At 43.1% G+C, this 26,070-nt stretch overlaps 2 protein-coding genes across 14 annotated transcripts in view; one reads left to right on the forward strand and one right to left on the reverse strand.

Annotated features, from left to right (window-relative positions):
* Window positions 1-26,070, reverse strand: part of AANAT (aralkylamine N-acetyltransferase) — a 47,423-nt gene that overhangs the window by 7,289 nt on the left and 14,064 nt on the right. Inside the window, exons 1-4 of one of the 12 annotated variants that reach the window (XM_083597978.1) lie at window positions 10,222-10,285; window positions 9,156-9,291; window positions 5,502-5,541; window positions 3,703-3,778 (exon numbers count right to left, since the gene is read on the reverse strand). The gene's annotated coding sequence lies outside the window, so the exon portion shown is untranslated. The other 11 variants (XM_083597979.1, XM_083597975.1, XM_083597976.1 and 8 more) reach the window with 11 other exon arrangements.
* Window positions 10,350-26,070, forward strand: part of UBE2O (ubiquitin conjugating enzyme E2 O) — a 63,420-nt gene continuing 47,699 nt past the window's right edge. The window contains exon 1 of one of the 2 annotated variants that reach the window (XM_083597857.1): window positions 10,350-10,920. In XM_083597857.1, the coding sequence (XP_083453983.1) occupies window positions 10,522-10,920 (399 nt within the window). In that variant the 5' untranslated portion in view covers window positions 10,350-10,521. The remainder of the gene's footprint in view (window positions 10,921-26,070) is intronic. The other variant, XM_083597858.1, reaches the window with a different exon arrangement.

The following is a 26,070-nucleotide window of genomic DNA, read 5'->3' on the forward strand; positions in this document are numbered from 1 at the left end:
GGCAAGTTAATCAGGTGTTCTTGTGGAAAGGCTGCTGCAGACAATCCCTTTACCGAGAAATCAGCTTTCTTAAACCCACCAGCCAATGACAAAGAGAGCCAGCAAAACATTCCAAATCGGTTTGGGAAATGATGCTCTCTGCCTGGTTGCCCTGTTCTGTTGTGAATGTCCTATGCTTCTATAAACACCAAGTATTGCCTTCATTTTGGGCTGGTGTCTTAAATGCCCCTTACAGAGGAATGGGGGAGGGACATATTTTGGGCAATTCCTCCTCTCCCTTGCAGCCCTCAAGCCACTAAATCTGCTCCAGAGGTTTGGGGGAGTCTCCAGAGCAGATCTAGGAAGGAGGGGGGAATTTCTGACCAAAGCCTTACCATCAGCTGATCACCACCATTGGATGCAACCCAATATCCTTGGAGAACAGAAGTCTTTTCCATTACTTTACAGCAGGGATGCAGAACCTGTGACCCTCCACCTGTTGTTGGTCTCCAGCTCCCATCATCCCTCACTGGCTTGATCAATGGTCAGGAATGATGGAAGTGGGGTCCCAGCTACATCCGAAGAGTCACAGGTTCCTCATCCCTGGTCAACTATGACAGCTCCAAAAGCTACATGGAGCACCCTTTATTCCAGACACTGTAATTCAAGAGATTCACCCGTTTCTACCATATTTTTTTTTCAATCTAGCAAGCCTGGCTCCTTCCTAAACTTTAACTTTTTATGTACAAGGATACCTCTTGTTTATTCTTTCAAGCTTTGAAATCAACAACTATATCCCCGAAGCATATTTCTCATACATTTTACACCAAATGGCCTGTGTGGGTTTGGGCAGATGTCTAATGAGCTATAATATCTACAGGAAAGCAGCAGCCAAACCAAGCTGGTGCGTCTTACGATTTATTCACATTGCCTATTTTGGGCAATCATTATAGACCTAGCGCTTGCCAAGCTGTGAACTGAGTTGGAGGCATCAAGGAACATGCATGATTCATGATGTCTATTTTGGGCAAAATCTGCCAGGTTCGGGGCCTGTGGTCTGAAAGTGTTCACGATGTCAGACCAAACCTGGGCTCCAAATGTCATGTTAGGCTTTCTCCATGAAGTTTTGCTCAACTTGGGATATATGCCTAGCACAATTTGTTGCAGAGAAGGGCTACAGCTCAGTGGCAGGGCATCTGTTTTGCATGCCAAATGCCCCTGGCATCTTCAGGAAGACGATGTCTGAAACCCTGGAGAACTGCTGTCAGTCAGGGTAGAGAATACTGAGATAGATGGACCAAGGGTCTACATATATGAATATATAGTTCCCAAGTTTCCATGCAAAGAGAAAAAGCATAGCTGCATCATTACTGATAATTAACGGGTGTTCACTTTCCTATCTAATTGCAGGCTAGCAATGTGGCTAATGGGATCTGAAGTAAAAGCCAAACAAAATAATTGCAGCACTAGCAGCTGTGGGTGAACTGAAAAGGGTGGGCAGGGCTGTTTGAGTGCTGCCATTTCCTGGGATTGTGAGGGTTTGTGCTCCTACGGCCCTGTGAGTGCCCAGGCGGGAGCTTTTGACGCAGCTTCGTTGCAGAGGTGATGACCCCTAAACACCTAGGGAACAATGGGAATGCCATATACGTGCCTGTGCTCAATGTATGACATCTCAGTGTGCCGTTTCTCAATGTGCTTTGCAGAGTGAAAGGGAACCGAGGGACAGGTCAGGTGAAGGAGATTAGCCCATTCATTATGGCAGGTCCTGGAGCTTAGTGCATAGTCGTGACAAGTGATCGGGACACAGACGTCTTATGCAACCCTCTCAACTATCTTTCTAGGGACGGAATGTATGTGGTTGTTGGCAAAATAAGAGCCAATAGGAAGTGACAGCAGTGATAAGGGTAACTCCAGATTTGGTCAAATCTGCCCAGTTTGGCTGGTTCAAGTCTTCCTTAATATATAGGCTTATTGCACACTCCATAACCTGTCCACCTTCTGAGCTGTGAACTCAGCTGAGGGTATCTGTTGATGGCAAAGGCTGCTAGGTTTGGGGTCTTCAGCATGAAACTGTACTGAAAGACCCCATAGGACAGGATCTGGGAAATTCTTAGGCAACCTACAGGGCTAACTGGATGCTGCAATCTATAAAAGTGCAGAAAGTGCTACTGGATGCTGATCTTTTCATACAGCATTCATGGAGCACAAGAATATAATGATGGAAAAGGCAGGCTTTGTGAATCCAGAATAACATAGCCAATGGGCCTAGATGCTCTTTTCACACAAGGGGAGGTGATTCAAGCAGAAGCACGGACCTTTATCCAAGGCACAAACAGAAAGAACAGACTGTCCCTGACTTTAATTATAATGGTCTTTCAAGCCAACACCATATGTGGCACCATGGAGATTGACGTCTCTCATTCATAATCATGCCCTAGAAGATTATATGTATCTCTAGATATAGAGATGTACAATCCATATTTATGTGCACAGAATAGGCTCTCATATGCACTCTCAGAATGGACATGCCTAGTAAATTTAACCACAAACTATCTGCATTGGAGTCACTAATTTACCATAGTTCTACTGGAAAATGTGAGGATGCTTTCTGATTACAAGCCACAAGTTGAGATCTGGGAATTCCTTCATGTTTCCTTTTCCCCAGACTTGAAAGCATTAATAAATATGTAATAACAGATTAGCTGCTGATCCAAAAATACAGATTTCAATTAAAAGTGCCCCCTTGCAGAAGGTTTTCAGTGTTGGTAGCATTTTTGTTTGGGGGAAAAGGAATCAGAAAATGTGTTTCTCAATTATTATTAGGGCCACAAATCATTTGCCTAAACTGCAACCTTCATCAAATATCCCTGCCTATAATTTGCTTTGACATTATGTAATATTTATATTAGGTAACTGTTACTCCAACAATCAATCAGTTAAAAGCAAGATTAAAACCTCAATCCTACACCTACTGGGTGGAATTCACCTAACCCAGCCCCATCAGACACCCTGCACAAGGACTTCTGCTTGCGCAATGGGGTCCTCACTCTCCAACCTCCACCCCAGACTGGCTTGGGAGAACCCCAGAAACAGCACAGAAGGCGGAGGAAAGCGAGGTCATTCTAACTGGCAAGCTGAAATCCTTGTGCAGACAGGACGCTTGGAAGAGAGCAACTCTGAATTCCACCTGCAGTGTTTAGGATTACAAGCTGCGGCCTTGGACACTGCTAACCCAGCTTATGTTCCATACATAATGTGTGTCTATATTGTATATAAAATTTGCACGGAACCATGAACCATGAACAAGACTGTGTCTAATAGTAACAAATAACAGTAAAAAGAAAATGGTTATGATTTAATGCAAAGCTGCATGCATGTAAGCCCTACTTAACTAGTGCCTGTATTTAGTTACTACCTAGCTGAATGTGATGATTTTGCTAAAACATACAAACCAAAATTGGGGTGGGGACACAGTTTCCAGATTAGCAATAAACGAAACACACAGAACTGTGGAGGGGGCTGTGCCCTCCAATTACTCTGTGATATTTTTCCTCTTGTAATCATTTAAAGTAACAGCTATTCAAAAAAAAACCCTCTGCTGCTATAGAAAATAAGTGCATTCCCTTTTTGAATCCTTGGCTGTATATAAATTTAATAAAGTAAGCAAATAAAAGCTTTGGCAGTCAGCATCGCAGATGTTAGAACCGAAATAACTGATCTTACCTATGCATTAAGTTTTCTTTCAGGATTCCAATGTGTGGCCCTCTCTGGAGAGAAGACTGAGGTTCTTGCAGATTTGCTGCCAGAAAGAAGAGAGCAGATAGTGTGGGCTGTAGGGACTCCTGGTGCGCTTCCAGCTTTTATTCTGCAGAGACTTCGGGAACTGCAGCTTATATATTTGTTATTTCTAAAGCACGTGATGGTCCTCTTAAGACATTTCTAAACCCTCATGTGACAGACACTTGCAAAAGGGCTTGGAGGTGACATGGCAACAAAAGGATCCCCACAGGCTTTATTTTCTTGGCATGGTTTTCTGCTGAGGGATAAAGTGTTTTAGCTGATTGCTAGATACAAAGGGCATTGTACAAGCCACAGGTGAATAGTCAGGCGATGGGTGCTGACAGAAAACAGGTGAAGCAGAAACACATTGCATGCTTTTACTGGATCAATAAACTCTACCGTGGCATCTTCCTTGAATGTGAATAAAGCTCTGCCAATATTACTGTAAACGCAATTGCCCTCCTGGATTTGCCCTTGAGCTGCAGCGTCCCATAGCTTAATTCTCCAGAGCTGCCACATCAGCAAATGGTTGTATTGTGGAGTTGCTTTTAAAAGGGGGGGGGAGTTCTTTTCCAAATGTAATGCCCAAATATTGGTATGATTAGGTTAACAAAGGACGTCATTCTACCTTTAATAATGCTTTCCACCAGCATTCCCAAGCTAGCCAGCAGCCAGCCTGTAACTTCCATGATCCCCTCTGGGGTACATTAACAAAATTCAAAAAGGGCATCTCCAGAAAATAAGAACCAGATAGGATAAAGTTTTTGCAGATACCAGAAAAACTGCAGCTTCTGGAGTGTCAGCCACAATTGTGTGGATAATTTACTGTTTGCGGGAGTCCTAGGGAGCCAAGTGTCACACTGCTTTCCCAAATTCATGTTGTTGTGCATTTCTTCCTCTGCTATTAGGTGGCAAGAAGTGAAACACAGCCATCTGCAGAACACTTTAAAGAGACTACTATTCAATAATAAATAAGAAAAGATGGAAAGGGAACTTAAAAAAAAAAAAGGGAAACCAGGCTCCAGCGCTTGCTGATGGCATTGCGCTTTGTTGTAGTTCAATGTGTTTATTGTAAAAACACTCCTTTGGGTGCTATGGACAAAACCAGAGACAAGGGGTGGGGATTGTTCCATTTGGCAAGCAGAAATGCTTGCCATGACAAAACAATTGGAAAAAACGCAACACTTCCATTTCTGATTTTTTTGGCTTACAATAGAGGAGGCATCATCTAGGTCATTTCATGCCCGTGTGATAAACTCTGTATGCAAAGACATCTAGGCCTTTGAATGTACAAATCTGGAACAACCACAGTGCAGATGACCACAGTGCCTGGAGACAGACAGGCTGTGTATCTACAGCAGTGACCAGAGGATAAATGACTGCAGGGAGGAGCACAGAGAGAATAAATGCCATGGTGCATCAAAAACAGCAAAACCGGACACCTTCGTCTGCCCCAGCTGCAATAAAACATCTCTCTCCTGTATTGAACTCTTCAGGCACAGCAAGTGCTGTAACGCTCTAATGGTTTGACTTTATCCCTGATGGTGCCCTCTTCCACTGTCTCTCGAGACAGAAAAATGCCAACAACATATTTCAAGAAACAGCAGGATGTTTTAAGCAGCTGTCTCTGTACTTCATGGATTGAGGCTCACTATATTTATTGCAACGTTAGTTTGGACATTATATCAGAAACGTGAAAATGTTAACATATCTGGGTTTAGCACAATTTACTGTGTACTTACGATCTACTCTAGTCAAAGCTATATTGTCAAAGAGCGCCATCTGTTGGGAAACATGAAATACACCAAACTGACATTTTAAGAAACAGAAAGGAAATTAATCTTTTCAAAACACATCAAGGAGAAAAACAGAGTGGCATGTGTTTACAGAACATTGGATTCATAGGCATATGGGTGGATCACACTGAGCTTCCCATTCTCTAGAATTCTTTAAAAGCTAGTGGGACTCAGGCGTCTAGAGTTTGTGTCTGGGATTGAAGAGCCTGCTGAGTCATCTTTTTCCACCTCCAGAGCTTTGCCCCACCTCTCCTGGAGCTTCACAAAGCATTCTGTCTAGAAGGCAATGCAGAGAGAGAAAAGTATTTGAAAGAGGAGCAGAGGAAGCAATATCAAAACTGCAAGTGTATGTGGGGCTTGAAGGAGGAGCCATCTTGACCTCTCCAGTAAAGAACTGAGGGAAGAGATGCTGGTGACAGCAGGGAAGAGGCTGCCACAAGTGAAGAGTGTGGCTGCCATCTAATAATGCAAGTAAATAGTGGAGAACCTTTGTGGAATGGAGATCATTGTGGCCTTATACTTTACTATTTTTATTTCTGCGTTAGGCTTCATTCTCACTCCAGCTTTGTTTTAAGCTGCTAAATTTGTTTTGCTTGTTGTTTTTATGATGGTACTGTTTTTTAATTATTATGTAGTTACTTACTCACATTATTTGTAAGTGTCCTTATTACGGGTTGCATTAATCTGCTCAAAACAGACCCACTCAAATTAATGATTTAAGATGACTCAAGCCCATTAATTCCAACTGGTCTGCCCTGAGTAGAACTTAATTGAATGCAACCCTATGTGTCTTTCTTTTTATTGTTATGACTGTTAATTTGAAATGCTGTAAGCCGCTATGGCTGTGATCTTGACGAGAGCCATGCAAATAAAAGGATGATGATAAGAGAAACCTGCTTCCTGATGTCAGCATCTCAAGTACCAGTCACCACAGCTGCCATAAAGTCATGTACTGAGTATGTTTTCCTGTTTGCTAACTGGGCAGTCAACAGCACTACATTAAGCAAGGGGACTGTAGACACAACAACCAGAAAAATTCCAGTTAGGAGAGAATAGTGGGAATAGGATAAACTGATGCTGTCTAACCCTACTTCCTGTTGCCTGGCCTGTCAGCTTCTTGCTACTGCAACAGCCCTGCTCCTGTGTACACTACTGATCATGGCAACAACATACCCGACTCCCAAACTATACACTTGGCTGCTCACCTAGCACAGGAATAACCACAAAATGTCTTAATGCAGTCTGACCACCCTCACCCCCACACCCCAGACAAGAACAACATCAACCCACATACATGCTAAGGCATAGAATCATAGAACTGTAGAGCTAGAAGGGACCACAAGGGTCATATAATCCAAACTCCTGCAATGCAGGAATAGTTTGCCCCAAGTGGGGCTTGAACGCATGACCCTGATATTAAGAGTCTCATGCTCTACCGACTGAGCTATCCTGAGTTTCCCTGGGTCAGATTCCATCTTCTCATAGTGGGTCTAATCCCCCCACTCAAAGCCTGAGTTTGTTCCCTCACCACAAAACCTCAGAAACCTATGAGTGCCACACAAGTGTCCATCTGGAAGAGAGAAGCAGGCTGCATTCACATCGCAGTTTATTCTATTTTCGAGACTTCCCTAATGGTTACATTCTGCATTATATTTGAACTTTCACACTACATTAAAGCTGCTTCTGGAACTGCAGCGGAATATAGTGCAAGTTTAGTGCTCATTTCTTTGTCACTTGCTTCCAGAAAAAAACCTGTTTCCAAGCATTTGAAGGGCATTTTTAAAGAGAGTAACTCCAGGATCATAGGCCTGAGGACACCTCTAGAGATTGAACAGCACAGAGGAATGCAACATGGGAACATGAGGCAGCAGCTTTGTCCAGTAGAGTGCTATTCCTCAGATGCCACCAAAAATGTAAGTGACTGAGCATTTCCCAGGTTTACTCCAAGGGAATATAGATAAGTATCCTGGTCACTTTTTCCCTTCTGTAAACATCATGAATCATTTCCCCTCACTAACTGGTGTGGAAGTCCTTATAAAGTGCTTCCAGTTGGATAACAAAACGCCCACAAGATGGAGCAAGAGTCATTCATAAGATAAGCAGAAATGTAGGCAGGCAGGTCAAGTTTGGTGCACCTGAGGTTCAGGAACTCCAAATCTGCTTTGGCTAGTAACATATTTGCTTAACGTTTTAGAGTAATTTTATCCAGCCTCTTGTTTCGCCTCCTGATTGTTTGGCTGAAGTGTCTCAAAGGAGAAAAAAATGCTCATAAAACTGTACAATCATGATTCAAACGTTTTGAGAGTTATTTATCAGTTTGAACTTGATTTACAGTAATTCTCTCCTAGGCACCATGAGGTTGCAGGATCTGGGTGCAATGAAAATGTGAGACTGATCTTGCCCAGGAAAACTTCATATGGGTAACAAATAAGGGATAAATAAGGAACTGTCTTATGCTGAGTCACACCAATGATAGGACATTGTTCTTCTATGTATCCCCAGGTGTTGAACCACAATGCCCATTATTCCTGGCAACTGGCTAAGCTGGGAATGATGGAAGTTGTAGTCCAACAACATCTGGTGACCAAAGGTTGAAGAACAGTGATCTAGACCAATCTTCCAAATTATCACAGGTAACACAACTAAGCCTCAATATTATCCTGATGTTTGTACTCTTTAAAAAGAAAAGCCCAGTAACGTGGACAATGGTGGCCTCTCCCTCATTGTGGCTGTTATCCAAGCAGTGGGGAAATTGAAATCAAATACTTGGCAGGTTAATTGAATAAGAAGAGTATGCAGGAGATTTCAGGAGATTTCAGGAGGAAGAAACAGGAATGAGAAATCTCATGTGAGTCTGCATGCCCCCACCCCGTTTAGTAAGTGTTGGCAAAAGGAGAACCTATACATTATGATTAAAGATGGAGAGGTAAAGTATTCTTCTGTATAAGGAACTCAAGTCCCTTCATCCAGCCTAGGGTAATTACATTCCACACAAGTACATCAAAATTCCATCAACATAAGATTTTCAACATGAATACAATCTTATGAGAGTATGGGACATTATAGAATGCTGCTATAAACATAAAATGTACACCACGAAGCTGAGAGCCTAGGAATTTCCTGAGCTGTGTGTATCCTAGCAACAAAAAACTCCTATCTTCTCTAGAGACCGCCTGTGTACCATACTGTAGGAAACATGGCTTGTCTTCCTAACTTCAGAAGTGGATTGCCAAGAGTCTTAAAAATTGTCTTGTACCCCCTCCCCCCGTCTATACTGCAATCTTGCTGCTGGGCTCAAAGTTTACTAATTTTAAGCATGGCTGTTACTGCCATTCATATACTAAGTGGACTTTGCTTTTTAAAAGGAAGACATAAATGATAAAACACTCAAACGACTGCAGTACACCCATTTATTAGTGTGAGTAATCCCCATTAGCTCTGTTTCTGCAAACAACAGAGTTGCACTGGCCAGATTTGCCACTATGCTCCAACCAGTTCAATTATCTGGCTTTTATCCTCAACCTCTCTCATGAGGACTAGCGCTAGTTTCCTGCTGGTGAGAGGTGTTAACTCCAGCAACTCCCTTGTTGACATCCCTACCTCTAAGCTTCCATGCCATCAATGGACTCCCTTAACTTGTTTTCATCTAAACTGGCAGCAATCTGTGGCCGGAAAGGTTATGTGGGTACAAGATGTTCCCATGCTCAGGTTGTTGCTAGGATCTTTAAGACCTTCCCTGGTGCAGAAACAACACTGTCATTAGGAGTTCACTAGATGGTACCTATTAAGTAAGGAAACAAGTTCCTCTCTTCCTTACCTCCACGCCTCTAACTCCTGCTGCGCCTGATCCACTTCAACCATTTTTCTCCCCATCTTCTTCAATTCCCCCTACCTTTGTGGACTACAATCTCTCATCCTGTCTCTTTTTGGCCGTCTCTCTCTTTTCACCAGCCTCTTTTTCTTCCCCATCATCTTCTCCTGGTCTCCCTCCCCACCGCCCTTTGTTCCCGCTGGTCCTCCTGCCTCCTCACTTTTGCCATCCTGAGTCTACCCGACGATGACAGGAGGCGCAAAAGAGCAGAGTGCACAGAAAAACCAAAAGGTGGCAAGTCGGATCATCCCTAAATCTGAGCAGCTCAGTCCGGCTGGGCTTCCCTCCCCACCTTGGTGTCTTCTCACTCTCCCAGGGGTGCCAACGTGAATAAAATATTTGGGGGGGGGAGCCCCGCCGCGCATAATCAATCACATGACGTAGCACACGCACCCTATTTGAATGGCAATGTCCATTAACTGGGGGTGGGGGAGGCTGGCCCTCTCAAATATTTTATAACGGGGGGGGGGCAAAGGGACCTCGGCCCCTAGGAGTTGGTTCCTATGCTCTCCCCCACCCCCACCCCCACTATTTCCGTTTTATCTGTTTACCCTCCCTCCATCTTCAACTCAGGCCCCTTTCTTTGTGGAGAGGTAGACAGTGTCCTGGTCCCCCCCCCCCACACATTTCCTCCCCACCCACCTCACCTTTCACCCCAGCTTTCCTCCTTATGTCCCTATACCCCACCGGCCTTGCCCTCCTCCAAGCCCTTCCCACCCCCCTGCCCTGATTATTCCCCTCACTCTCCCTCTCCCCCTCCCCCACCGTTTTTCTCCTCCTCGCTCCCTCACGCACGTGCCCCTCCCACCAGCGCACTCCGCGCTCTGCCTCGGCCCCGCCCCTCTCCGGCCTCTATTTGGCGGACGGGGCGGGGCCTGGTCGTTGTAGCCCCGCCCCCGCCGAACGGTGACTGCGCTGTGTGGGCCAAGCGGCCGCCGTTGCTGCTGCTGCTGCTGCCGCCATCCCTTCCTCTTCCTCCTCCTCCTCCTCTTCCCTCCTCCTCCTCGTTTCTTCTTCTCCTTCTCCTCCTCCTCCTCCTTCCCTCCTTCTCCCCCTCCCTTCCTTCTCCCCGCCTCAGCCGGCCAAGCCACCACCATGGCGGAGCCGCCTGCTCCCGCTGCCCCGCCGGCAGCCCCGGCCACGGCCGCCCTCCCCGCCGCCGGCTCCCAGAGGCTGCTCTTCACCCACGACCTGGTGTCCGGCCGCTACCGGGGCTCGGTGCGCTTCGGCCTCGTCCGCGTCATGCACGGCGAGGACTCCGACTCTGAGGACGACGACGGGGGGCGAGGCCCCGGAGCAGGAGGAGGCGGCGGCGGCGGCGGAGGGAGCAGTGGCGGCGGCGGCCCCGGGGGAGGCGGAGCGGGCAGCTCGGGGGGCTCCGAGTCCGGGGGCCCCTGCGGCGGGGAGGAGAGCCGAGGAAGCCCCCTCCGCCGCGGCTACGTGCGCGTCCAGTGGTACCCGGAGGGCATTAAGCAGCACGTCAAGGAGACCAAGGTAACCGAGGAGGAGAAGCAGCAGCAGCCGCCGCCCTGGGCCTCGTTTGCATCTCATCTGCATCTCATCTGCATACACGGCGGCGAGGGAGGGGGATAGTAGCTGGGGAGGGGGGCTCCTTAGGAGGAATGGCAGGGCCTCCGTGGGGTGAGAGGCTCCAGGCCATGTGGGTGTAGTATCCGGGGTGCCCCCCCACCCCCGAAGGTTGAGCCTGGCCTCTGACTCGGGGGTTGCGGAAAGGCAGCTCCTGGCCTCGTGTCTCAATCACGCCTTGCAGGGGCCCACCTTGCACCAGTTAAGGATGCGCAGCAGCTTCTGGACCAAACGGGTTTTCTATTCGTTAGGCCTCCTCTCTCCCACCCATTATGCTCTCTGCACCACAAAGGAAAGAGAGAACCACATTCTTCTCTCTTTGCTCATAGCTCCTGAAAATATTATGTTCCGCAATAGTGAATATATTCCCCAAGAGATACGATCTCAGTTCTGCTTGCTCCTGATCTGGGCATCTACCTGCAATTCTGTATTGGGTGGGAATTCAGGTGATCTATTGGAAATCTTCGTTCTTGAGCTTAATTGTGGCCTCTCTGACTTCCTGCAGTGATATCTGCTGAGGGTTTCTTGTTCTGGGGAACTGCATAAAATTCAGTTTTGTTTTTTTAAGCTACAGTTTTTTTAAGGATACAGTAAAGCTGTAGGATTTCAAATATATGTGGGGATGGAGATTGTTTAGGGTGTACAGAAAGCTACCGGGAATAATTATAACTTAATGTGCATTTCATTAGCAATCATTTAGATTAATTTAGGTTTCTGTAATGCTGCTTGCTAAAACATGATGAGGGTATTAATATTGTTCTCCACAATCTGTTGTTAAACCCCAAACAAATATTTTATACTAATATGGTTGTTTTCAGTTTTTTGCTACACTGTACTAGACATTGCTTTGTGGCATAAGCAGAGGGAATGTTGCAAGTGTGAGATGTTGAAGGCTAGGAATTCATTGGGGCAAAACCCCCTGCAACCTCCCTAACCCCCTCTTTACATAGGAAATGGGTAAGTGTTTGTGCTGTGTAACTTACATAATGAGCGCAAAGTTGAGGCCTAAATAAAAAGACTCCTGTGTATGCCCATGGGGTGCAGACCTGAGTGAGTTCATGACTCTACATTTTTCCTCACAACTGCATCTGTAGGCTAGTAACTACATGTTATTTGGAATGTTGACAAGGGCCTTATGTCTAGTGAACTCTAACTACTTCTCAAATTTCATTGAGTGGTGATACATATAAGGCACGAGATTAGCGGGAAGGGGTGGACACTAAAGTAATACCAAGAGGACTTATAAATGAATGTTGCATGGATCGAAAAGCTTGTGATATAGTAACAGAACTGCATGCTATGATGGGTGGAAGTACTATAAGCAATTCTGAGTAGCAGTGTCTTTGATATGGAAATTGTGTGCGCCTCTCAAAGGAAGTGGTGCATTAATTTTAAAATCGGCATGTTTTAAGTCACTTTTAGTCTCCCCACCCCCAACCCTGCAACACAGTCCATTAAGTTCATACAGAGCAGATATCAACGTCACTTGGGGGCCGGGGAGACCTTCAAAGCTACAACCTAAAAGTAAAAGGCTTCTGTTGCTACATAAATGGACATATTTCTCAAAAAAGTATGAGCTTTCTCCTTTGCAAGAATAAGCTTGGAAGCTTTTTCTGTGTGATTTCTAGGTTCTGCATCAGAATTTTGCATTCTATCTAGTTTTCCTTATTTCCACAGTGAGACAGAACTTGGAAATCATGGAATTTCAAAATAGTAGGTGTAGACTTCATTACAGCGCCTTTCTAAATTTATATATAGCTCCCATATATTCAGACCCACCCACCCAACACGATACGGTACTAGAAATTCAACTTTACATGGAATTCCAGCTATAAAGCCATAAGTATGGTGTGGTGATAGGCAAATTGTTAAATATTAAATGTTTTATTTTGTTTTTATATATGTTGGAAGCCGCCTGGAGTGGCTGGGGAAACTCAGTCAGATGGGTGAGGTATAAATAATAAAATGATAGAGATCCTGATGCTGATTGGGGAGATTCTGGTTCAAATCCCCACAGAGCCAAGAACTTCACTGAGTGTTCTTGACCTGAGCTAAGTTATGGTGACTGTCCCGTTGCAATAGATTAGAATAAAATAGGGGAGGATGAGAACCATAAATTTCACCTTGAGTTTTTTAGAGGATGGGTGGGATATAATGTAATAAATAAATAAGCACTGCCATCCACTACTCAGTATTTATGCCAAAATGTATATTCTTTGAGTGTCAAATGAGTGAATTTAATTTACATTTTATTTTAGGTTTCAGCTAGCTTAAAATCCATAGGATTACAATTGCATGAGTGAACATCCTGTTTTTTCCATAGATAAGAGGCTTAAAAACTTTGACCAATCCCTTTCTCAGATTCAGACCTACCATGAATTTTTTACTTCTCTCTAATTAGGTGGAGTGGATCAAAACTCACCAGCATATCTCACAATGTATACCAACTAGCCAGTAATTTTTGGAGTTTCCTGTCTTTGTCACAATAAATAGGTGTCACAGGAAATGTTTCCAGATCTGTGTGTATACTTTCAACCAGGTTTGTACTTCCCCATGCAAGCCAGGTAACTATATAAACAATCATTTCCCATTACACCTTTTTCTCCTCTTCCTCCCCCTCTGGGAATTAGGTGGCGCAGTTTAGGAAGCCATGTCTGAAATAATGGACATAATACATAGGTTGTGGTTCATTGCTTTGTTGTGAAGTGCTACTGAGCAATTTTGTAAAATTATCTCTCATTAATCCAATCGTAACACTTACAATAATGCAAAGAGCCCAACCCAGTTCTTTCATTTTCATTTGTCTCAAGTCTGTTAGGGTGAGGAATACAGATATTGTAAAATAGCAGCTGCATCAGTAGAAACAGAAAAGGGGTGGTGCTGTATTGGTCCAAATGTAAGCCGTACCCGCAAATAAGCCACACCTTTAAAATGGGGGGGGGAGACAATACCCAAATATAAGTCGTTCCCTTTAAATTCCACAGGCAACTGTAGAAGAAAATCCTACGGCTACTGTTCCCCCGCGCTCCCGGGCTGCTTCCTGGGGTGGGGGGAGCTGTGCCGCTTTGCTGGCAGCCTCCTCACCTTCCCCCTTCTTTCCGGTGGTTTGGGGGAGGCTTGGGAGCCGTGGTCGGGAGAGGCGCTGTTGTCCCCCATCCCCAACGGCCCTCATGATGGTATCCTGGATGGGAGCACACTTTTCATTCCGGCCTTGAAAGGCAAGGCAAGGTGGCGGACCTAGGGCAGCTGTTTTAGCAGCAATATCATAAGGTTGCAAATATAAGCCGCATTTTAACTTTTTGCAGTCAGAATTGGTGGGGAGTGTGGCTTATATTTGGGCTAATAACGGTACTTGTTTCTGCATATTAACTGTTAGGTATTTTGGCAAAATAAAGATACTTTCTAGGCTATTAGTGGTGGCTTTGTGTAAAACTTGCAAATCCTCAGCATTTTGGAGAATTAGACACAATTACTGCAGTAAGTTGGAATTAATAATATATCTTTAGCCATTTCTTTTTTGAAATTTTCTTAAAATGAAAACTTTATTGATTTCATGTCAGTTTGTAGGACTTACTGGGTTATTGGTATTAATTTCTATCTACCACCAGAAGTTGCATGCACATTCCTTCTCCCCCTATGGTTTGTTCCATTGATTTCTTAGCCTTGCCTGCTGACTCATAAATGAGATTACTGAAAAATCTGTTCTGAGTTCTTTTTCTTTGGTTTGCTTCGCATAGTGTAGGCTTATTTTAAGCTATAGTTGTGTAAGTGCAGGGGTCGGCAAACTTTTTCAGTAGGGGGCCGGTCCACTGTCCCTCAGACCTTGTGGGGGGCCGGACTATATTTTGGAGAAGAAGAAAAAATGAACAAATTCCTATGGCCCACAAATAACCCAGAGATGCATTTTAAATAAAAGGACACATACTACTCATGTAAAAACACGCTGATTCCAGGACTGTCCACGGGCTGGATTGAGAAGGTGACTGGGCCGGATCCAGCCCCCGGGCCTTAGTTTGCCTACCCATGTGTAAGTGCATGTAAGAATAGGTCATAAATTGGTTACTTGCTATTTAACTTGCCTTGTAGGTTGGTTTCTCCGTTATACTAGAGTTGCAACATGTGTTCAGTTGAGTATGATAAATAAAAACAGTGTTCCTGTTTAATTTGGAAATATTTTGGGCTCCTTTTATTTATTTTTCAAGTAAATCCTGCTCATGGTAATGTACAAATGCCAATTGTCCAGAATTTGCTTTGGAGGTGTATCCTCCTCTTGGCGTGGTATTTACCTAGTGCTAGATGTACTGTTGCTTAAAGAATGATACTGTAAAACAGAAGTGGCTAACTCCCAACCTGGGGGCCTGATCTGGCACTCAAGGCCCAACTGATTTTGGTGCTGGAGGAAGCAAAAAGAAAACAAAAAAAGGAGATGCAGAATTCTCTTCCCAGCTCAGCGCTCTGATGGTAATGGAAATTGCCCCCTCCAGATATCAGGTTCAACATGTGATGAGCTGGGTCCGGTGACTTACATTCATCAGGTGACTGATATGATGAGCTGGGAAGGGGGTAATTCGCATCCACAGAACCCAGCTCGCTGATGGAGATACAAATTGCCACCTCCCCATTCATCAAGTCAGTGCCCCCTTCCCAGATAATCTGGACATATCAGCTGAGGAGGAAGGTTTGTATTTTGTGTGAGACTCATTTTGGTTGCATCCCTGCTGGCATGTGCCCCCCCCACCCCCGGATTGGCCAAGGATGAATATAAGTTAGTCACCCCTGCTGTAAAAGGTGCACAATACTAAAGCCTGCAAACCTTGGGCAGGATTTGCCTAAGGAGCCCTATAAGGGTTTCCCCCCTTCTCTTGCTTTGTGTCTCTTTGAAATTGGCTGGGGTATGTGTGTCAAAAGAGCCCTTAGAGCAGTGCACAAGGAGGGAAAGGGGGAATCATTCCATCTGGCAAGCTACAATGCACGGCTTGATGTTGAATTCCACCACTTGTATTCTTTACGTTCTGTTTCATGTTTAATATTGTACACACTTCAATTTTTCAAATACAGTGGTACCTCTGGCTACGTACTTAATTCGTTCTGGAGGTCCGTTCTTAACCTGAAACTGTTCTTAACCTGAAGCACAACTTTAGCTAATGGGGCCTCCTGCTGCTGCTGCACCGCCGGAGCACGATTTCTGTTCTCATCCTGAAGCAAAGTTCTTAACCCGAGGTACTATTTCTGGGTTAGGGGAATCTGTAACCTGAAGCATATGTAACCTGAAGCGTATGTAACCCGAGGTACCACTGTACTAGTTTATTTAAAGAAATGATGTTGAAACTGTTTATTTCACACATACACACACACCCTCTCCATCTACTTTCTGTGATTCGTTCATGCACCACTTTCCGGAGAGTAATTCTGTGGGATTTATGTACATACATGCAAAGTGAATTGATTAAAACTCATACTCTATTGACTAAGATGTCTTTAACCAGGAGGTTAAAGCCTTAGGTTATACAGACCGTCTTCTTAAGTATTAAAATATATTCTAATAAATCTAAAAGACTCAAACTATACAATTTCATGGGCTTTGGATGAAACCGTACAAAATGCTGTCACCCTTCCACCTGCCTCTGCCCCTAGCTTTGGTCTAACTTATGTTTTAACAAAATTGTATAAGCATATCATGCAGAAAATGCAGGAAAATGGTGGTTTGGGGAAGCCTCATAGTTGGAGAGGTAGGTGATGAGTTTGATTACTAACAGTTCAAATATGTAGACCAGTGGAGAGGTGCATAGAGACCTGTGGATGTGTTCTCTGTTTCTAGAAACATGTCTATGTTCATGTAAAAGGTAAAGGACCCCTGACTGTTAAGTCCAGTCGCGAACGACTCTGGGGTTGCGACGCTCATCTCGCTTTACTGGCCGAGGGAGCCGACGTTTGTCTGCAGACAGTTTTTCCAGGTCATGTGGCCAACATGACTAAGCCGCTTCTAGCAAACCAGAGTAGCGCACGGAAACACCGTTTACCTTCCGCTGCAGCGGTACCTATTTATCTACTTGCACTTTGACGTGCTTTTGAACTGCTAAGTTGGCAGGGGCTGGGACCAAGTGACGGGAGCTCACCCCATCGCGGGGATTCGAACCGCCAACCTTCCGATCGGAAAGCCCTAGGCTCAGTGGTTTAGACCACAGCGCCACCCACGTTCATGAGTGTTTCTTAATTCATTCCTTTTACACCAAGAACATTGAACTCTTTCTTGTCCCTGAACCTTGTGTGCTGATTGTTTATAAGTTTGTGGCAGTTAGAGTAATCCTGAGCCCTTTATGATACCCTTGCAGTTCAGGAAATGACTTGGGGAAGTCTCATGTGTTTTCTTGTATTTTATTGCTCACCGCCCTGTGACTCTTGAGTTGAAGGGTGGTGTACAACAAAATAAAATAAATGCTGCTGTAGCAAAACAAAAGCTGGTATTATTTCCCCCCTTTGATTTTGTTGTGCTTTTCAGCTAAAATAGCATCCCGAACTCTCAACTTTTCTCAGGGCAATCAGCATTTATTCATTACAAACATTAATGTGAGTCATAATTGTCAATATATATTTCAAATCTCTCAGTATGTAGAGGATATCAGAAAGATAAACAGCCCTCGCATTAAATATTGTTGAGGGGGTAAGAATAAATGCTGATTGGTTTGAAGAATTGGGAGTTCTGATGCTTAGCTTAGGTTTTTAATGTTCTGAAGCATTATTCTATGTTACCCACCTAAGAAACCACATCTAGCAAACCTCTTGCTTCTGACATTTATTTTACTCTCTTGGGGGATTACTTAGGAACCACCTGGCATTCACAGTGGTTTGAGACTGAAGGAAAACAAAAGGCTTACTGGAATTGCTGTAGGTCTGTAGAATTGAATGAATAGCCTGCTCCATTACTGTTGTATTTATTGCAAGGTTACTCGCCATTTACTTTCCTTAGTTCGCTCTGCAGGTTAAAGTCTGTGATTAATTTTATTTCAGTATATAAACTTGGGGCTTGTGCTTTTGAAATCTTTATTTTTAAGTGTCTCCTTGAATAACTATTCCAGCAGCCTGTCTCAGAGCAGTGATGGGAATCTTATCTTTCTGGTTAGTACTTACACCCAAGATTCATTGGCTAGTGTGGATTTTGTTAGCTAATGTTACTGTGTGCTGTTAGCATCCATCCGTCTCAAGAGACAGTGGAGCGCACCTCTGAGTGTGAAGTCAAACCGCTGTGTTAGCAGCTCTGAAGTGACCTCCCCGGGGTGCAAGTCTGGCATTGTGTATGGACGTCCTAGGCTGCCCAGACATCAAGACCCACCCTCGACCTCACTAATGTGGTCCAAAGGAAAGCAGGTCAATACATTTGGCACCAGCTTGGCTGCAGAAGTTGCTGGAAGGAGGCATAAAACCATCTTGGGGACTCCACTATGTAGGATTTACTCCTTAGCCTTTTCCCACAAGACAGTGAAGGTTTAGGATCAGAGACTTCCTTCCCAAATAGGCTGCCTTCCCAAATTGATGAGCCCCCATTTGCCCGCACTTCCCTCTACAGCACATGTAGAACCGCCTTCTTGACCATTGAACCCACTATTGGTCTCGTCCGCTCAATCTGCTGGAGTCTCGCAGGGGAATTCCCAAACTCACTGAGGGTCAGTGGCGTAGCGTGGGGGGTGCAGAGGGGGCCGGCCGCACCGGGCGCAACATCTGGGGTTAGGGCAAATCCATGGGTTAGGGGGCGCAAATCCATGGGTTAGGGGGCGCAAATCCACGGGTTAGGGGGCGCAAATTACTTGCCTTGCCCCGGGTGCTGACAACCCACGCTACGCCACTGCTGAGGGTTTGAGACACATCTGCTACCCTCACCTGGTTTAGCTGGCCGGTCAAAGCCATTCCCCAGGTGTGGCCACTGTCACATGCTGACGGCTTCCAAGAGCCACAAGTGAGAGCTAAGTATTCCAAGTTTAGTAATGCCAGAATTTATTGTAGTAGTTAGAATTTTGACTCAGGCCAGCAAAATTGGAGTTCATCTCGCAGCTCATTTATGAAGTTCACTGGGTGACTTTGAGTAAATCGTTCATGCTCTGACAAGCTCACTTCACAGCATAGCTGTCAACTTTTATCTTTTCTTGTGAGGAATCCTATTCGGAATAAGGGAATTTCCCTTAAAAAATGGGAAACATTGGCAGCTATGCTTCACAGGGTGGTTGTGAGAATGAAGGGAGGTAGCCCCAAGTCTCCCTGTCATCATATCTGGCTTTGTTCCTCCTCAGCCTAACCCTTGGAACTACCAACATAGCGCTTGTGGGTGCATGTGTTCCTGCCAGGACCTTCATGGCCCCCACAGTGACTCCCTCCCCTTCCTTAATATTAGGTCTTGAATTTTTTGAAGGCTAATTGCAGTGTGGGGGCATTTGGGGGGGGGTCACCACTGGGGATGAAAATATAATTTGTCCCCGCCCCAGCTGTGCCCAACCTGATGAAATTGTGTTTGTGAAGCTGCTGCTAGGCTTGGAATAAACCTTCTATTGGCTACATCACCTCTTACACTCAGCAATTAGGCCTGAAATTTGGTTCCAACAGAAGGTGATTTAATGCACAAAGTTAACCCTTTCCTTGGTTGCACTCTCCTGGAAGATTACTCCCCAATTAGATTTGAAAGAGTCTATTGGATTTAGTTTTTGAGCTTAATTGCAAAAGGCGAGGAAAAATGTAGTCAAGAGAAGACTACAGTGGTGCCTCGGGTTACAGACGCTTCAGGTTACAGACTCCGCTAACCCAGAAATAGTACCTCGGGTTAAGAACTTTGCTTCAGGATGAGAACAGAAATCGGGCAGGAGGAGGCCCCATTAGCTAAAGTGGTGCTTCAGGTTAAGAACAGTTTCAGGTTAAGAACGGACCTCCAGAATGAATTAAGTTCTTAACCCCAGGTACCACTGTACTTTCGAGCCTAAGTGTTTGGTGGGAGGGGTGAGTGTATAAGATGTGTGCATAGTTGCAGACCGTGTGTGTGGTGCCCCCAAAGTTTATTACATTCCCAAATATGCCCACTGCCCTAAAATAGTTGTTAACACCCTCTAATCAACCAGTCAGGTAATTCCACTGTCAGACCTGGGTCTGATGAAAAGTAGAAAACAGAGCTGAGTCTCATTAGCATACCAAATACTATTCACCTCATAGTTCTGGATCATTCTATGTAAGGGTTTCACAGATATATAACGAGTAACAGACCTCTTTAATGCCCTGTTCAAAATGAAGTAATGAAATAGAAATATCTTCTACTCCAATAAAAGGACAAGTGATTAAGTCATTACCTAAATGGTTCCCAGGATGTTATGTGATACATGTGACTTCTATGCAAACTGCAAACAAAGTTTGTTATGGCTGCATTTGTTATAATATGTTTAATTCATTTGGGTAACAGGAAGGATGGTTAGACTAATGATTTGGGGGGGGGATCTTATTTTTTTAAGCATAGAATTCTTAAAATTGAAATGTCTTAAAATATACAGAAAGTAGTGAAAACACCAAGTATACTGATATTTGCTGCGGGAAGTCTTTTACCTTTCTATGTAGCAAATGTATGTATTCCTTGCTCTCCAGATGTCTTTAGGATGAGGAGTCATTGTCTCTGTTCTGTCTGCAGCCAGTTGTAACACAAACTGCATCAACTAATCTGCTGCAGTGTTGCAGGAGAGATAAGATGATCATTGCATATATATTTTAATCCCATAATTTTTCAAAGAAGTGCTGCTCAAGAGATTTAATTGCACATTATTTTTTAAAAAGCAATAACCCGATGATAAAATAAGAAAACAAAAAGATATGTTCAAACTATAATGGGAAGTTAAGCAGTAGCTACATAAGTATTCAAAATACTTAGGATGTAAATGAGCTTCCTCACTGCTCCAAAATGCACAAGTTCTATGTACAAAGCACTTCTAAGGAGATAGAGACACTTAATTTTCATCTCCTCTTGAAAATATGCGTTTTGCCTTTGTAGCAAACTATTTTGATCAGTTGTCTAGAGTAAATATTTTACCTTTGTTCTTGTGTCCCTCTTTTAAAAATGTTTTTGTTATAACTAAAGTAAACACGTTATTTTGAATGTGTTTTTCTGCAAAGTATTGCCTCATATCTGTGAATGTAAGAAACTGAGGTAGTAAATGATGAGTGCATAGAGAAAAGCTTCTTCCCCCTCTTGAGTTTTGACATAAATAGTTTTGACTATTTATGTGAGGGATTTCGCAGGCTCGAAGTCTGACAGCACCCAGATTGGGAAAATCTTATCTCAGTCCTTGACTTCTCTGTTGTTGAATTCTTTTTCCTCAAGTCATTATTTCAGGTTGTTTTGTGAATCAGAATTGAAGCACAGATGTGTATACAGCAAGTAAGTAAGTTAAGTAATTTGGATGGCAGCTGTTAGTGTATCTGGAATAGCTTTCCCTCTTTTTCCATTTAAATGCTTTGAATTCAGAATTATTAGCATGAGGAGATTTTTTGCATTGTCCCTCTTCCTCTAACAGAATATCTTCATCTCCAGGTACAGTTATTCGCTGGGGTATGTATTTTGTACCACAAACAGTTAAAAAAAACACCACCACACTGCGTTCAGAATAAGCCATACAGACAAGAACTAATGTATGGTTCCTTGTTTGGGGCAGAGATTAGGCTACAGCAGTTTGACTAAGAGACAAAAACCAGGAATGAATGTATAATCATAATGTTTAAATCCCAAATGTGTATGTTTTCGAAAGTCTAGCATTAAACTACACCTTAGTATAACATATAAAACTTAAAACCAATTAAAATTAATGGGTGTAAGTTAAAGTCCATTGATTTCAATGGGTTTACTCTGAGTAACATTGGATTTTGCTGTATAACCAAAAGTTGTGATAATAGAAGATTATTAAATGATTAAAGTGCCTTACACGTTTGCTTTTTCCAAGGACAGAAGCGAGCACTTAATTGCATGTGTTTCAGTGGAATAAAATGTATTTTAATAGGGTTCTAGTTCTACTATCATATAGTGTCAGATCAGAAGTAATCATTCTTAATCTGTTGTACAGGTGAATGTGACCTGGTTGAGATATTGTGCTTTAAGACTGAGCAGCTGTAAATGGTGTGGCTTTCTAATTTTTTTTTTCTTATTGGTCTTGTAATCTAAACTGCAACTTACCATATTGTAATATGCGCAAAAGTATTGGATATCTTTAAAAAACATGTGCTTAACAGAAGGTGTTTGGAATGAAGGGCAACTTATGCATGCTTTTTTCTGTAGCGTTTACTTCAGAGGACACCTGCAAACAGATTTTTTTATTACTTTTTAATGTTCTGCCTTGAATTCCTGTTTTCAGTTTATTGGAAACAATGTGGTTTTAGCAGTTACTGTTTTAAGCTGTGAAACAGTATCACTTCTTCAGCTTTCATAATAGTATATGTAAATAATTTTAAAAGTAGCTGCTGATGTTAAATCTGGTGAAAAGATAAAATTCTTGCAGTAAGATAAAAGTACCGTATTTTTCGCTCTATAAGACGCACCAGACTACAAGGCGCACCTAGTTTTTGGAGGAGGAAAACAAGAAAAAAAATATTCTGAATCTCAGAAGCCAGAACAGCAAGAGGGATCGCTGCACAGTGAAAGCAGCAATCCCTCTTGCTGTTCTGGTTTCTGTGATAGCTGCGCAGCCTGCATTCACTCCATAAGATGCACACACATTTCCCCTTACTTTTTAGGAGGGAAAAAGTGAGTCTTATAGAGCAAAAAATACGGTATGTGATCATTGAATAATTGCTCAGTTAAGAGATTTGGAGCTTCCAGTTGTTTTCCCAAGGCACTGTTTGGAGTAGGCGGAAGATAAAGAGGAAAGCAGTATTTTAGTCACCATAACGCAATAAGAATTTTTGTATCTAAGAAAACAGCTACTGGAAGAGCAGGAATTAGTCTCTTTGAAGCATGTGCCCTTGCTATTCTGAAGGGTAACACCATTTATCTGAAAAAGAGAATTGCAGTGCCTGTTTTTTTTAGGGTGGTTCCATACTTTAGTGCAGCATTGTTCTTTTATAGTTAGCTATACAGTGGTACCTCTGGTTAAGTACTTAATTCGTTCCGGAGGTCCGTTCTTAACCTGAAACTGTTCTTAACCTGAAGCGCCACTTTAGCTAATGGGGCCTCCTGCTGCTGCCGCGCTGCCGGAGCACGATTTCTGTTCTCATCCTGAAGCAAAGTTCTTAACCCGAGGTACTATTTCTGGGTTAGCGGAGTCTGTAACCTGAAGCGTATGTAACCTGAAGCGTATGTAACCCGAGGTACCACTGTAAATGTTGTTAAAACTGAGATTCCACACTACACTTAGTATAGCACTGTGCTCTGTTCCTTAGCCAAGATCCATCTACAATGTTTACTTATAAGTGCCACTCAAAAGTTATTTCCAGTGTTAATGAAAAGTTTCCTGTTTTCAGATTCTGTCCATATTTCCTTCCTTTTGATTGCAGCCAGAAAGAAAAGTCCCGTGTCCCCCCTCCCCCTCCCCCGGCCATATTGCCCTAGTGTCAGTCTCTTGTTTGTCCCCCCAGGGGAAAGATTTAATTACTAATCATACTACATTATTTTCTCTTTTCACTTTTTAATAGCAAAATAGTACTATTTTCTTGCGAGAAAATATTAGAGGAAATGATTATACTGTACCCTCATTATCAGCTGAGCAGATACTGACACTAAGGCAATTGATATCACTAATCTGCTCATTCATCACAAAGTATGATAAAAAGGGGGAAGGAAAGAAGAAAGCTGTGGATGTATTTCCCTAAAAATATAGCAGTCCCAATTGCACAAGAGTGCCTTGCCTCTTCACACGGGGCAACTGGTAATGCAATTGATTTGTTTTGCAAACAAACAAACAAACCACCCCTACTGCAAATGAAGTCTGAAAAAACAAGATAAGTCAAACCACTGGATTCCCAACAACAGAGTCTGGATTCCCCATTTTAAAAATGGGTGAATAAAGGGTGGCAATCCCAGAGTAAGAAGTAGTGATGAAGCCATCTAAGTTGTTGTCCTGGTCCTTTGCAACCCCAGTGGGCCTATGCTACATTCTGCTATGGTTTGGTGTGCATTCATGAGAAGGGCTAACAACTAAGAAAGAGCTTAGCTAGCCACTCACAATTACCTGGAGTCTGTAGAAACTTGGAGCTGTAGCTGAGCAATTGCCAAAGCAATTTGATAACTAGCAGCATTTTTTAAAAAAAAACCCACTTGTTTGCAGCCAGTATACAGGCTAAGATTCATACTTAATGAGCTGTCAGGATGTCTGTTTAAAAGTGCATTATACATTATAGAAATTGTGGCTTGAGCAAGGTGGTGTTGGCCCCACTCCTTAGCCCTCAAAGACCTTTCTAGTATTAGAATATGGGTATGTTTAGAACAAAGACCTTTTGAGAGGATTATAATGAATGCAGCCATAATGGATTGCTTTTATGTTGGCACAATGGCTACCTGTATTACAGAACATCTGTGGAGCCATCTAGATAAGCGAGCTAATTTGTCAGCTGCCGCTTTTCACTTCCAAGCTAAAGGGCTGATTCTACTTCGTTCTGTGCAGTTCAGAAATAGTCCTGTTTTTGATTTGATAATTCTTTTACTTCCCAAATGCTATTTTTTTAATAACCAGGAATACTTTAGTAATTGTAGTAATAGGAGAAGTGGAATGGGGCTGATCTATTCTGCATTATTGAGTAATAAATGAGGTCTTGAATCCAGTTCTTTACTACCACATTGACCAGTTGTATACCTATACATTTTTAATAGGAAACATTCAGCAAATCATAACCATGCCTAAAATCGAACCTTGAGATCTTGTGTACTGACATCCCTACTTTCAGCAAATGCAACTAAATTGTACATGTGAAAAGGAAGATGAGGGAGAAAACGTAGTGCAATATATGTTTAGATGTAGAGCAGAAGTGGGAAAATTCAGTAGTCTGGATTTGTGAAGTGACCTTGTCCACCTTCTATTACCTTAGCATCTATGATTTCTTCTTGCTGTAGATGCATTGTACAAAACTGTGTCCATGAGAAATTAAAATGGAAATTCAGCTCCTATAATACATTTTCTAAAAAAAATATGTAGTAGTGGGGGAAGGTACAGGAGCAGAAAAATTAAATGCCTCTGTTTTGATTTATTATGAATATTATTAACTTACAGTACTTCAGACCACAATCATAGCCCTGTGTTAAGGTTGAATGGCACAATGAGAAATGGGGCGAAGGGCAGTAGATTCTATGGCTTATTGCTCAAAATGGCTCAGCAGTTTATTTTGAAACTTGGCAGTGTAGGGAAAGTGTTTGTGTGATCTTTGCAAAATTCAGGGTATAAATTATAAGAAATTGCTTGTTTTGAATGAGGTAAGTATTTGATGAGGGACTCTGGCATCTTGACTGATATTGCAAGCTTTCTTCCCATAGACTTCGCTGTCCTGATTTTTCTGGAGAGACTTCTGTTTCTACTGCGGGCTTTATAAAATGAGTTGTTTTAGGTAAAGGGTGGGGGACATCTAGAATGCACTTTTTACCTCTGAATGTTGTAACATGGTTGTAGTTTTTAATAAAAAGGTATTTTTCTTCTTTCATTCTGGTTTTGTTTTAGCTCTTTTCAGCCAGAACTCACCAGAACTCAGTTCCGGCACCTCTCTGGTGGGCAACATTGCTATTATAACTTCTTATTCTAGAAAAATGGCACTGGTACAAGCAAGAACCTTCACCAAAATTCAGATAAATAATTTGAAAAGGGCATTTTTTTGCCAGTGTTGGTCAACAGACTTGCTAATTCTGCTGTGCAATGATTTCTGTCTATGCAATTGTTCCTATCTCATGTTAGCCTCTAGAACTATAAAAGCTTGCTATTGATAACCAAGATTCTCAGAGACCAGGCCCTGAAGAGTTTTCAGCTCAGGTAGGCCAAGATGTTAAAAGTTAGGTGTTAAAGGAGATGAGCGAAAAAAATCACAGGGTATAAGTAAAAATAGTTTTGAGCAGTGTGTGGGAGAGCA

The sequence above is a fragment of the Podarcis filfolensis genome, assembly GCF_964270895.1.
Source record: "Podarcis filfolensis genome assembly, chromosome: 2".
Classification (NCBI taxonomy): domain Eukaryota; kingdom Metazoa; phylum Chordata; class Lepidosauria; order Squamata; family Lacertidae; genus Podarcis; species Podarcis filfolensis.